General features: G+C 45.8%; 1 protein-coding gene across 1 annotated transcript in view; it reads right to left on the bottom strand.

The window, feature by feature from the left end:
* etv4 (ETS variant transcription factor 4) overlaps positions 1–5,005 on the bottom strand; it is a 29,882-nt gene extending 24,877 nt beyond the window's left edge. Inside the window, exons 1-3 of the mRNA XM_046377789.1 lie at positions 4,775–5,005; positions 4,123–4,213; positions 3,921–3,968 (exon numbers count right to left, since the gene is read on the bottom strand). Coding sequence (XP_046233745.1) covers positions 3,921–3,968; positions 4,123–4,213; positions 4,775–4,831 — 196 coding nt within the window. The 5' untranslated portion in view covers positions 4,832–5,005. The remainder of the gene's footprint in view (positions 1–3,920; positions 3,969–4,122; positions 4,214–4,774) is intronic.
* Positions 5,006–13,274: the final 8,269 nt, after the last annotated feature.

Raw genomic sequence — 13,274 nt, 5'->3', positions numbered from 1 at the left:
GATCTTCTTGTCAAATCAGCGCTGAATTCGTTTGTTTTCTGCAGATCGCGTCGCTTTTTCCCCCCATTAAGAAAAGTCCATATGACAGCCTGGGAGGCGCAGAGACGAGCTGATAATGATTTGCAAAAACAGACGAGTCGATGCAGCGATGTGGTGTGTGTGATGTCTTGATCTCACACATAATGACCTGCAGTGGTGTAGAATTTCACCGGCCTCGATTTGACACTCTCTTATAATGAAACTGGTGTAGGATCGAACTGAAAAGGCGCAGTCAGTGGTGCCAAGCCCAGGTGCAGCAGAGCAGACAGACACTATTGTACAGCTCTTTTTCTTTTTTTTATTTATTTAGGAATCCAAACACATTCACAATTGTCCTCTTGGAGCTTCGGACATTGAGTCACACAGACAGGTTGAAAAGCCCAAATCATTTCACTGCCAACACCCTACGAGGGGTGAGGAGGTCAAATTCACCCACGAGTGAGAATTAACAACCAAACCCTGAATGCAGAGTAAAACCGAGGCCAGCGACCTTTTATTCGGGCACCAGTCCAGCTCCACAAGTTTCTGTTTTTTTTTATTGTTTTTTAAAGTGTTTCCATTGCACAGGGCTCACACTTACGTCATGGTACAAACTAATCAGTGGGGAAAAGTTGATGGGTATCATTAAACATCATGGACTCAATCAGAGGCATAATGGGCTACTCGGAGACTTCCTTGTAGATTTATCTCTGCATTTCCTTTAGCTTTTCTTTTTCTTTTTTTTTTTACAGAATCCACCCTGATCTGCACCAAAAGGATGTAAGTCACCCAGCTGGACTGACATCTGACCCAGCATTCAACCTCAAGAGCCTCCTCACTCCCACTTCGCCCACCATTTCCAACGATACACAACACAGAAACCACAACTCGAGAGAGAGACAGAGCAACGGAGACAGGGGACAAAAAGAGGAAATAAGAAATTCAAATCTACTTTCTTGTCGTCACACTCCTCCTTCCTGTCCAGAGGAAACCGGATCACGGCGCTTTGGAGCATGTTCAGATAAATGACTTCGATTTCTTATACAACGTCGCATCCTGTGGCTTACTATACCATAATAAAATTACCCCCTTTTAACTTTTCAGTCTTTGGCCCTCGAGGGTCGGGAGGGTGGGGGTGTGGGGGGTGAAGCTGCTGCATGAGACAGAGCAGCAGCCGGCATTTCGTTCTGCAGATCCAACAATCAATCATCTCTGCTAGTTTCAACATGTCCAAAACGGAACACGCCGGACCTCATAAAGAGGCGAGCAGGAAAGACAGGAGGATGATGAGCATCAGACACTATCACAGCGCCGGTGTGTGCTCGCGTCTCTGCGCTTTCCTGTGTGTGCGCAGAAGCGCTTGCATGTGTATCTGATTTGTTTCCAGGAACACCTCGTCAGGGGCTTTGAGATGCAAGTCAGCACAAGAAGGAAAGTGTGTTTACACGAGCACAGACGCATGTTCTCCCTGATGCTTCCAGGCACCTTGAATGACTTTTTTTTTCTCTCTCGGCCTCTCAGTGGGAGATCCTGGGAGGAGCTAAGCAGCCTCAGTCATATAAACCTAAAGGCCAAAATGAGACAAGATGTGACAAGCTCCTGAACTCTTGCCATTCACTGCTTCACCCTTTCTGTCTCTCTCTCTCTCTCTCTTGCTTCCGCTCTGCTTTGGCAAAGGGGGGGAAAAAACCCAAAAACTCCCTCCAGCTACCCAGCTTTTACAATCTCGGTGAATCCCTCACAACTGCAATCAGTCTTGATAAGGTCTTTAATTAATGCAGCAGGAAAGGAGAGGTCTAAGCTGGGGAAGCTGAAAACAAGCCAGGACTTAGGGTTAAATAACACTTTGATAAAGTTACACTTCCATCTTTCTCTCCTGCCAGTTGTTTTGTTTCTTTGGTCTTGTTCACTTCTGTGTGACTCAACAAGAGGCTGCCACCCAATTTGTAAATTTAGTACTTAAAAGTCTCCTTTTAAAAGGGTTGGTTCACCAAAATGACGAAAATACATATTTATCTCACAGTGTAACCTCGCCCTGCAGACAGTTTGGGTTTTACTTGCAAGGGTTTTTAAGTTCATCTCTGAGTGCTGCTGCCACCTCAACACAACGAAGGTGGATGTAATGTAGTTTGTGTTGTTTATACTGATGAAAAATGACAAATCAACAGTAAGCCCTCCTCCCTGAAACGCTGTCCCCTGCTGTTGTCTGTTTTCAGAGGGACAATTTCCTTGCAAGAAAGTAGTTCCAATTAAAATGTTTTTATTTTATCAAAGCTTCGAGCACCATGTGAAATTATCCAAAAAGTTTCCCACTGGAATTCAAGTGAGACAAAGCTTTCGCTTTAGAGCGAAATGAACCTTTAAGTGCAGCCTCCACAGTCAAACCTGTGAATACGAGTAACTTTGAAGCGACACCCATTGTTGCAGCTTTATTGGCGTCTTTGTCTGTGTGAGTGAGACGCTGGTGTGAAGTCAACTTGCTGGTTTTTGACGCTGCATGAGAAAAGGTGAGAAAGCTAACGTGGACTCAGCTTTGTCCGCCATCAGCACTTTCAGCTGTTTAAATATCTGGTCTTCGGGCAGAACAAACCTCTTCCACATTGTCTCTGACTGTAAATGTCTCACTTCCCTAGTTTACTCGCACTGTTTTAAGGGGACAGACTATTTTTAAACATGAGAAATTGCTTACAAGTTGCTGCTTTGCCAATAAAACAGAGCAAAACGCAGACGTGGACTGCGAACTCGTGTCATGAGAACAGCAGATTCTTGGAATCTAAAATGACGTCTGCCATAACTTGAAGATATTTAAAGACATTAAAATCATCTGCTTCTCCCTCATTATAAGTATAATATGCAAATACGGTCTCAAAGGTTTAACGACAAGACAGAAGATAACAGAGAAGTCCACAGTCCTCTTACGTTCCACATCAGACCTGTGCCAGGTGGACCTTGACTGGTTTCCTGAGAGGTTCTGATGCCACAAAATCTCTTGTACAAGCACGATTTAAACTCAAGATTTAAAGTGAGCGCACACACACGTCCTCCCTTCATCAGACGAACGTGGAAACTGACTTTGTGCGCACTCTGCACAGTGAAGGAACGATAAGACACTATAACATTTTGTTTTTCAGTGGAGGGGCACTTTGAACAGGATTTATCAGGTCGACGTGGTTCACATTAAATGTCAGGAATCAGTGGCGTTTCCCTTTAAACCTCCACATCAAAGCACATCAAAGCTACCAACACAACAAAATTCACACCTCCTGGTGCAGGTCTCATTTCTCTGCTCGCAGCTTTAAGCACATTTCACTGCCGTCCTGCCACTGCTGGGCTCCAGGTTAGCACCAACAAACACGACTCGTGTTGTTTCCCGCCTCTTGACACAGAGTATAATTACTCTATTAGGGCTCACATCATCATTGCACTTATTAAGTCCACTAGCTGACAAACGCCTCCGACTGGGCCTCATTTCATTGCTATGTGCCTTTGAGTGACACAAGCCAAATAGCCTGTTTGTTTGCATTGGCCGCTGGCAGGCACGCATGCTACATGCCAACATGGCCAAAATAGGACATGCTCAAAGCTAATAATGTCCCGTCTGTGTTCTCTCTGGCCTCCTTTTTCTTTGGTGTTGTATGGTTTGTGAGCATGTGTGTTGCATCAGAAAGTTTGGAGTGAGATTCAGCTGAACTAAGGAGGTCATCTTCCTCACCAAAGCCACATCACAGCTCAAGAGATCAGTGCAATTTAGAAGATGATACAATGGTGTATTTCTTCACGGGTCTGCGATCCCCAGTCTTTCCAGACAGACACATCATCAAGCCTCTTGATTCGTTATCAATGAGGAAACCATCACAGAAAAGCACACATGTGGAGAAAAACAGCCTGCAGGCAAATCTCACCTTCTGTGAGCCATGTCTCTTGGAGCTGGCTTAAATCCTGGAAGAGGTCTGAGCAGGGAGATAAAACAGAAAGAGTGTATGGTGAGCACACAGCAGAGTGACCACTGACTTACTACTATGTGACTTAAAAGCAGTGACTGACATCACCCTGATGTAAACACGTAAAAGAGACCACCAGAAGTGAGAGAGTCCACTACCTTACCTTCAGATTCCTGAGGGGGTAATTCTGTGTCCACGCATTTCCTTTTCGCTGCCATCAACAGTCTGTTTAGGGGCCCATTTCCATGCGATTTCTGCAAAAAACGCACAGATGTTAACAGGAGAAGCGAGACACAGACTGCATGCCATGTTTAATGTGGCATGCGGAAAGTGCGGTCGCCACTTGGGCACATTTGACAAAGAAGAAAAAACAACAACAACAACAACAAGTAATAATGATAGTAACAATAATTTATAATGAGCTGCAAATGAGAGCCTCCTGCAGCCGTGCGTGGACACGGAGCTCCTCAGAAAACAACACATTTCCCAGTTGTGGAGGCAAGCTGGGAAAAACAAACGAGCTGTTTGCGTCTGAAGAAAGTGACCACTTGGCACACATTTGACACGGTCTTCAAGCGGGCTACCGCGCAGCAGAAACCCGCCGACAAACAACACTAAATGCAACACTGTCGCTCGGCTTTAGTTTGTGGAGGTTTTGAGCTCGTTTCGAGCGGGGTGAGAACTAGTTTTCCACCGCGCACACGCAGCTGCTGCCTCGGCACAAAACTCGTGCAGAGGCGAGAGAAGCGACAGAGAAACGCAAGAAAGCGGGCGAAAAGCAACGGAAGTAACACAAAGAGTTCATCCATACGTACATTTGCTAAAGTGTAAGGCACTTGCTGGTCCAAATATCCATCCATCTTATAATCCATCCGTTAACCGTTTGTGGTCATTTAGGCTGAGTTGAGTGAGACCCACGCAGCCTGCAGCGAGAGGAGGGAGCGCAGCTTGTGAATGGAGCTGCGTGGAGGCTGCATGCATAATGAGCTCCATTCACAAAAAACGCCGAGGGGAAGTGATGGCGAGTGATTACCCAGCGGGCTGCTGCCCGCTCTACAAATCTCTTTTTTTGTGTGTGTGACAGACAGGCTCGTCACATTATAATTTCAGGTGAAGCTACTTTTACATGCAACAATTTCTGCCCGTTTTATTTATTTGTTTGTTTATTTTTTGTTGCAGAGTAATGCACTTTTATTTTGGCTTTATTTGCGAGGGGGCCTCAGTCTGCTTTCCAAACATGTCGGACGGATCCGAAAGCGCGCGTGACTTCTGACTGTTATTTTGTAGGCCGTTTTTCTTGGGCTTTTTGCCACGTCTGCCCGGATCGCCAGGCTCCTGCTTTCTCTAGGAAGCAGTCCAGCGCCGAGGCTGTGACGGGAAACAGATGTTGTGTTTATTTCGAGTCGCGGCGACAAAAACCAAACCTTATTTCGGCTTAAAAAATGACTCGTGCTGTTAGGTGAGTTTAAGTGTGTTTGTGTTCAGGTTAGGTGATCTTCGGGCGCCAGCTGTGCTGTCATTTCTCTCAGACGTGATTCGGGGATAACAGCGAGACCTGGTTTCTTGATCGGGCCAGACGAGGTTCGTGATTGGTGGATTTCCTCTTTCAGGGGCTCGAATTTCTTGCCTTTGTCCGCATGAATACACTGACTTATGAATGAAGTCTCGGTTCCCTCTGTGAGCCAATCAGAAGCCCGGTAGCCGGGATCCTAGCAACGGTGGGCGGAGCATGCGCCTCAGCAGCCAATCATCTCCCGGCAGGCTGCGGGCTTTTATACTGGATTTTCCAGTTGTTTTTCATTCACAAAAAGAGAGAGAGAGAGAGGGAAAGTTGGAGGTGGGGGGAGGCGTCCATTCATAAAAAACCTGCCCTGGCACGAAAGTCCTGACATGTTTCGCTTTTTCTTTTTTTCCGCCCGGACAAAGTCAAAGAAATTCACTTTGTCCACCTCATTTCATGTCTGAAGCTCCTCTCCCCGTGAAAAGCAGTGATAAAGCAGGAAAAGGTGGAGGCCGCGGCTGCAGGCTGTGCATTGACAGCAGATCAGCTCAGGAATATGCACTCTTACATTCTTGCGGTTTCAAAGTCTACACCCCACGAAAACCACAGGATTTGAAGTTCTCCACGAAGCTTTGTGACCAGCAGACCAGCAGAATGAGGAAAGGCTCGCTGCTTATTGAAACTAAACCGCCAAACGATGAAGATGTTTTGTTCGCTTTAAGAGTAGGAAGTCAGGAAACAGGAAACAAAGTTTTAGCTTCACACTCCTCTTCCTCCTCTGTTGATATCTGATCCAATCTCCATAACAGGTGATACTGGACATGTTGTTTCCTGCTTAATGATATTTAGATGTACATTTAGATATACAGGACAGGCTGTAAGTATTACATCAGGCCTGTGCTGAGCAGCCAGCACTGAACAGGACTGGCTCCAGGTTATTACCACAGCAAACATTTATGCTTGTTTGGTGGGTGTTTCATTAAATTTAAGCCCCTTTCCAAACTCTTCTGTAACCATGTGAGCTAAGAAAAGTATTAGATTTGAAATTAGATTAGAAAGCTAATCTAAAACCTAAGTTGCATTAAGTTTAGTTTATTTTTCAGCCTTTCTTGGGTTAAATACTGGATTCTTTAATGTCTGGCCTCTAAAAATCCTTCAGATGAAACAATCAGAGGAAGGAAAGTCGCTCTGCACACTCAGGCTGTGTGATATGGCGTCATATGCCAGGACAGTCGGCAACAAGCGGACTGAGATTTGACTCTGTTTTCCATCAGTTAGCTCCTTTGATCCCAGACGTTATAGCAAAACTCCACATTATTCCACTGTTACACCACATGCAGCTTCAAAACGAGTAAACATGGACCCATTTTAAGAGAAACCCACATTAGTGCAGCAGTTTCTGGGATGTCCATTGTTTGGTTCATTAGTTCAGACTGAAATGCCTCGACTGCCTATAGATTTTTTTTTTGTCAAATTATTAGTTTAGTTATTAGTTTAAATTATTAGTAATGTTCGTGGTCCCTACAGGATGTATCCCACTAACTCTGACTCCTTTCTTGTAGCCTGTTCATGGTGGGACTTTAGTGATTCCTGAATGTTCTGGATTTAATCCAAACTGTTGTGTTTGCATTGATTACTTAATCGATCACCACAGGATATAATAATACATAAACGTTAGTCCTGCTAAAAGTCACCTCACTGTGAGCGTGTTAGCATTTAGCTCAAAGCGCTTTGCTGAAAACGGCGTCACAGGGCTGCTGTCACAGCTGCTGGCGGCTCAAAATCTTTCCAACGAAAGAGGCAGAGAAAGAAAAATGTTTTATTACCGCTCAAAGCCACACCAGAGGCCTGTGCGGAGAGCTCACCAAAGAAAAAGGCTGCGTCTGCTTATGCTAAGGCCTCCTCCTTGTACGAACTGGAAGGAAAATGGAAGGAGTTTGTGCTCATGGTTGGATGGCCTGAGTCAGATGTTAAAGCATGACTCAACATTATTGTGTTGTGACCGCAGTGCTGGCAAATCTCTGCCTTTGCACAAAATAAATAAATAAACACGTGATCAGTGACATCAAGACACATGAGCTTTTTGGGCACAAAATTTCCTGTTTTCCGTCTGAAAATGACATTTGCTGCGTGTGAATCATCCCCTCTCACGCCTCCCTGTGTGTGAAACCAACTTCTCACATGTGAAAACACTGACGTGAGCTCAAGTAAGTGCAGTAAAAACCTCCGAAGTAAAAAACTGACAGGAAAAAAAAACAAAAACAACAAACGCTTGTTTGGGACGCATGCGTGTTTTTCACCTGACGTGTGGTTGAGGCCTTTAAATTGAAAAAGAAATAAAACAGCCTACGCAGTCATACGTTCAGGGTTGTGCTGAGACAGGCGCGCTGTTTCAGGGTTTACACCTTCTTCAGATGCTTTAAGATGGATTGAAATTTTAAAAAACACGAGCAGCTGCCATACATCACCGCCATGTCTTTCACTTACAGCACACACACACACACACACACACACACACACACACACGCGCGCATTGTGAAATCTATTGTAACAGTCATCCAGTCTAATATAGCTTTGTCAGCACAGAGATGAGCACTGACAGAGACAGACGGGAGACATTTTAAGTTCAGTGCGGTGCTGTGGAGTGGACTCAAAGTGCTTATTGATCAAAGCTGGCCGGCCTTGATGGATGAGTGAAATGTCATTATAGCCTCAGCTGGTCCCGCTACGGCGGGACGAGGGAGCGAGGTGCGCCGGAATGCACCGACACACGGACAGAAATACTCAGAGAGAAGCGCTGAGGACAGACAGAATGAAAGAATGAGGAGGTGCGAGGAGAAGAAGGAAGACAGAAGGAGCCCGAGGCTGAGCCCGCCTGTGTGTGTGTGTGTGTGTGTGTGTTGGGGGGTGCTGTTTGGACGGCCTGTCGACAACACCTCTCGTCTTCCTCTCTCTGGAGCTTCTCCCCTCTCTCCATCACTCCCACTCCTCCCTCGCTCCTGATAAGGCTGATGGTGGCTGATAAGCGAGTGAAGATGTTTGATAAAAACAAGGACACCACACAGGGGCTTACCGGAAGCGTGGCTGAAACACCCACACACACACACACACACACACACGGTGTTTTCTTCTCTGGGCTGTCACAATATTGAGTGTATGAAAATATTAAGGTCCACTTAGTGTTTGTTCTGGGGTTTTTGATTCCGTCACGTGATCTTCATCGGCTCTAGATGTCGAACGTGGTTTTATGGGGGAAGTTGAGTCTTAACTTCGACGCCACGAGCCACGAGCAGCGCGCACAAACAAACAAACAGTTCACCAAAACTCTGATTTCGTGTCTTTGATTAACACTCTGTGATCCCAACCCGTCTGACCCTCCACTACATGACTGATGTGGATTTAATGGCGCTTTGATTTCCCATCAAAACATCGGCCAGGCTCCGGAGCTGAAGTTTGTATTTGGCTTAACCGTCGATGATTATCAGCTCTCGGATTCGGTCGTCTTCATCAAGCGGCTCCGTCCGCAGCGAGCGTGCAGCCGCCACACACCCGCCGTGACGGTGATGGATTCCCATAACAAGCGTCGCTCTGCTTTGCCAGGCGGCGCCAAAACACAGACCGAACCGCGTGGCTTCAGTCCACGAGCAGCGACGTAGAAATTCCTGCCCACGAATCGACTTTGTCTTCGTTGATTCTTTCTCAGAGCTTTTACTTTGAATTTCGATAAGACATTTTATCTCCTTAAAAAAGTTCACTCACAAAACGTTTATGTATATACATGAATATGCCGCTCTGACACTGAATGCCATTCTTAATAAAGTTATCTAAAACAGATTATTGTTTGACTGCTTTTGGGCAGCAGAAACAAGCTGTGAACTCTGACATGTTGTCCTCCGTTAAACTGATATGACAAACTTAACTTAACTGTCACAGTTCATACTGACGCAGAGCGACAGCACAGCATCGACTGTCAGTTGGTCACCCGACGAATGCAAGTCCAATGTTCACCCTCCTTGTAGGTCTGGTTTTGGTCTCCACCAGCTCACCAGTGAAATTTCAATCTGTGGTACAGAAAACAGCCGCCTGGTGCTGCCGGACACAAGGCCGATGAGGGTGGTGACACCGAACTGAACCCGAAAACCAAAAGAAAGAGTTGATAGACTCTAAAATGCTTCGTAGAGCTGCAGAGTGGGCTGGTAAGTCTCTGTTGGTGTGATCCACTCATGATGTGAGCATACAGCTGCTTTCAATTCTGACATTCTGCTCGCTTAAAGTTTCTCTTCAAAACTCACAGAAGAAACAGGAAACAAAAAGCCGTCGATCACGGGACTTCCGTCACTCTACATGGATCACGTTAGTCCTCGTTATGAATCCTGGGCATTGCAGCACCGGTTAAACAAACAGGACTTACTCCCGGGCAGAGAGCCCTGGTTTGTTTGGAGGAAGAGCAGCCTCTTTCCCGTGCCACGCCAACTGAAAAATGATTCCTAATGCAAACACTCAGTGTGTGAAACACAGGCCAGTCCGTCGTTTCACATGGCCTTGTGGCTCGCTTGCGTGTCTGTACCCAGAGACAAACCCTTTCCAGTTTCTCTTCCACAGGACCAAAAATAATCAATTCCATGTAAGTTTCCTGAATTATCACACATCCTTACCGCGCCGTGTTGCCAAATCTGGACACCCCCCAGGACTGTCTCGTGTCCTGCCGGCGTGAAACCTACAGTGCCTGATTTACATCCAGGAGAATATTTCCTCAGCAAACAATACGTACCTGAAAATAACTCCAGGCACATTAGAGCCAGCTATGTTTGTTGCATGATTTTTAAAAACGCCAGGAGCACTTCCTCCTGACCAGACACGCACATCAGTGCCCTGATTATGAGAGATCACCTAAACAGTGAGCATACAGTATTTCAGCCCGCGCTCACGACAAAGACACGAGTTGATTTGTGAGTCACTTCTGTCGACATGATTGGTTGTTAGCAGGGAGATGTTCCAGGTCTTTGATTTACACCTCTTGGCGATGTGCTCCTGAGGCTGGCGCAGGGGATCGTCACTGCCTGCCGGGCCTTTAGACCACAGAGACAAGTCGGCCGATTTCCCACCCGAGCACCACCCCTGTGGAATTCCTGGCAGTGATGCTCAGTCAACACCCCAGACAGGCTTCAGTCGCCCCGGTCCAGCCCCGCCTGCTCTCAGCAACAGATGAGCTTCAGTGGAGGTGTCTGCAATGTGTGTGAGGTGAAGGAGGATGAGATCTTTATGAGTGTGTTTATGACAAAGTGTGCGTGCACGTGTCCACGTATGCACGCTCCCGTTCTTCGCCGCCTCCTTTGCCTGCTGTGTGCTGTAAAATCCGCCCAAGGCCTGTTCTTCATTCCCCCAGGAACGCCGCACCGTTGCTGGGATGCCTGCTTCTGTATAGCCATAGTCAGGAAATGTCACTGCTGGCATGTGACGAGGGCCAGCTCGCCAACCCAAGTGTGCCTCCTCGCCACCTGCGGCCCAGCCTCCTCTGCCGCAGACACTGGCTCGCTTGTTTGTTCGCCGACCACTCCTTGCCATTCCCCTCCACAGTCGGCCTGTCTGGCCTGCGCTGGGCCTGTGAAAGATCAATCAGGTGAGCACAATAGCATTTATAGGGCTGTTTTTGACTGGCAGCCCCGAAGAGAAGTAGCTGCCATGCAGCTGCACCGGCCCAGCTGAGCTGCCAGATAAAACACAAAGCTGACTCTAAACTCTCCCCCGACACCAGACACGCTGCAAAACGCCACGTTCGAACGGTCGGAAACAGCAGAAAATCATCAATAAACAAAATGCAAAGTCTTAATAATATTAGTCCTGTTTTTATTTATTAATTATTTATTTTTAATCTTTCCTTTATGACCTTTTTTGGATTAGCCGCTCATTGTTTTGGCTTTATTTATGCGTCTCTTTCTACTTTTTTTTGTTAACTCTTTTTAGTAAATCACCCATATTGCACTTTGAATCGCTAACTAACTCACCTTCATCAAATAGTTTCTTTGCCTCCTCGTCACTGGGAACGTCTCACGGATTCACAGAAGGCTCAAGCAAGCAAAGCATCTGACTTTGGCAGACGTGCTGCATGTATTTTCAAAGTGTAAACTCGAGTTATTTGCAGAGCGGTTTGACAAATAAAAAAATAAATAAATAAAGCTTCAACTTTTTAAAATAGCTTTTAGCTGAATGTCTATTCCTGTTCTTGCAGCTGTTCACTGAGGGCAACTTTAAGCTGCAGTCAAACTGTGCACATAATTTGCTAATGAAGCTGATTCTGATCAAATATGATCGAAAGCATTTCCCTCGCAGTTCAACTGTTGGACAGGATTTATCTGTAACTTGGCATAAAATTGTCAACAAATTCCATTAAAAGACCGAAAACCAGCAACGTGTGGGTCCCGTTCTCTTGGTCCTCCAGTCTGCAGCTCAGACCCAAAGCCAGTTCTACATCTTCAGCTGTGGGTTAATACACATTTGGTGTACTCATGAGTACTTGTGGCAGCATCAGAGTGATTGTGGGATTGCCTCAAAATCACCCACAGTGGCCGAATGGGTCGTGTACAACAGAGTGGCTCGCTGTTTTAAAGGACAATAATGGAGCACACAAGAATGAGTTTGTTTTGGTCTTTTTTCATAAGATTTGATAAGAATAATATAAATACAGAACATCAGCAGTTTTGATCCTTTAAGTGTTATAATGTATAAGGTAATCTGAGTCCATTTCCTTTTTTTTGACTTTTCAACATGATGACATCTGTTGTTTATTCAAATTAACTTGTTAAAGACATGCAAATATGCATGTATTCACATTCACGCGCATTCTCTCGTTCACACCATAAAACCGGCCTTCTCTTACCAGCCAAAGGCTCGTCGTGGAGACCAAAGAGTGCTGTGGGAGACGCTGTTTTGTCCTGAAAGCAGGGCGGCTTTGAGAAGACACAGAGGAGCCTTGTTGATGTCTCTCTCCCTCTCGTGCTCCTTCTGTGTTGCTCACCAGTTCGCTGCCCACATAGCGCTCGTTTTGTGTAAACCCTCCTATTGTTGCCACAAGCCCCCTCTGCACCCACATTTCCATTTATATCACATTTTCCACTTCATTTCCATGCTAATTTAGAGGGGGTGCAAAAGAAAAAAAAATCCCATGTTATGTCATTTATAGTGATGCAGCTGGTTTATCTATCCATACAAGGGGAAAACCAGTGGGGCTGGCCCAGGGGCACGGCCTCCCCTTCATCAAAACTGCCTCTGTTGAATCAAAGGCATGTGTACATGGTGGGACTGTTTGGCATACTGACGATAAAGACGTCTCTTAAGACGTCGACATAAAGACACTCTCAGTATTGAGTTGAAAATCAAACAAAGGCCAGATTAATAGCAAGTTATTTTAGCTTGTCTGAGCTCTGCTCCACATTTTCTGTTGGGGTTACATGGTTTTGCAATCCTGTATTGTAGTGTTTTCACAAGGGAGCCTGTCTAATTTTGTTGGATTCCTGCTTGTAATGACTCTCAATCCTTGTAAACTTTGTGGTGTAAACAATGCCTCCAGATCTTTCCACCAAAACAACACACAAGCCTGTTTGGAGGCCTGAACAAGTGGGCGGTTGTGTTTAGTTTGAGTTTATCCGGTACTAGGAGACCTGATAACAGAAGGTCACTCAGCTTGACCGCAGATGTCCCAACATGGGTGATGGTGGATTAAAGAGGATATTAAGGTTGCAGAAAAATACACAACAACAGAATGTTCTTAATGGTTCTATGATCCCTTGCAGTAAATGCTGCTTTCTTGGTGTTGT

Source organism: Scatophagus argus, chromosome 21 (genome assembly GCF_020382885.2).
Source record: "Scatophagus argus isolate fScaArg1 chromosome 21, fScaArg1.pri, whole genome shotgun sequence".
NCBI classification, from domain to species: domain Eukaryota; kingdom Metazoa; phylum Chordata; class Actinopteri; family Scatophagidae; genus Scatophagus; species Scatophagus argus.
This window is presented reverse-complemented; position numbering and strand designations above follow the sequence as displayed.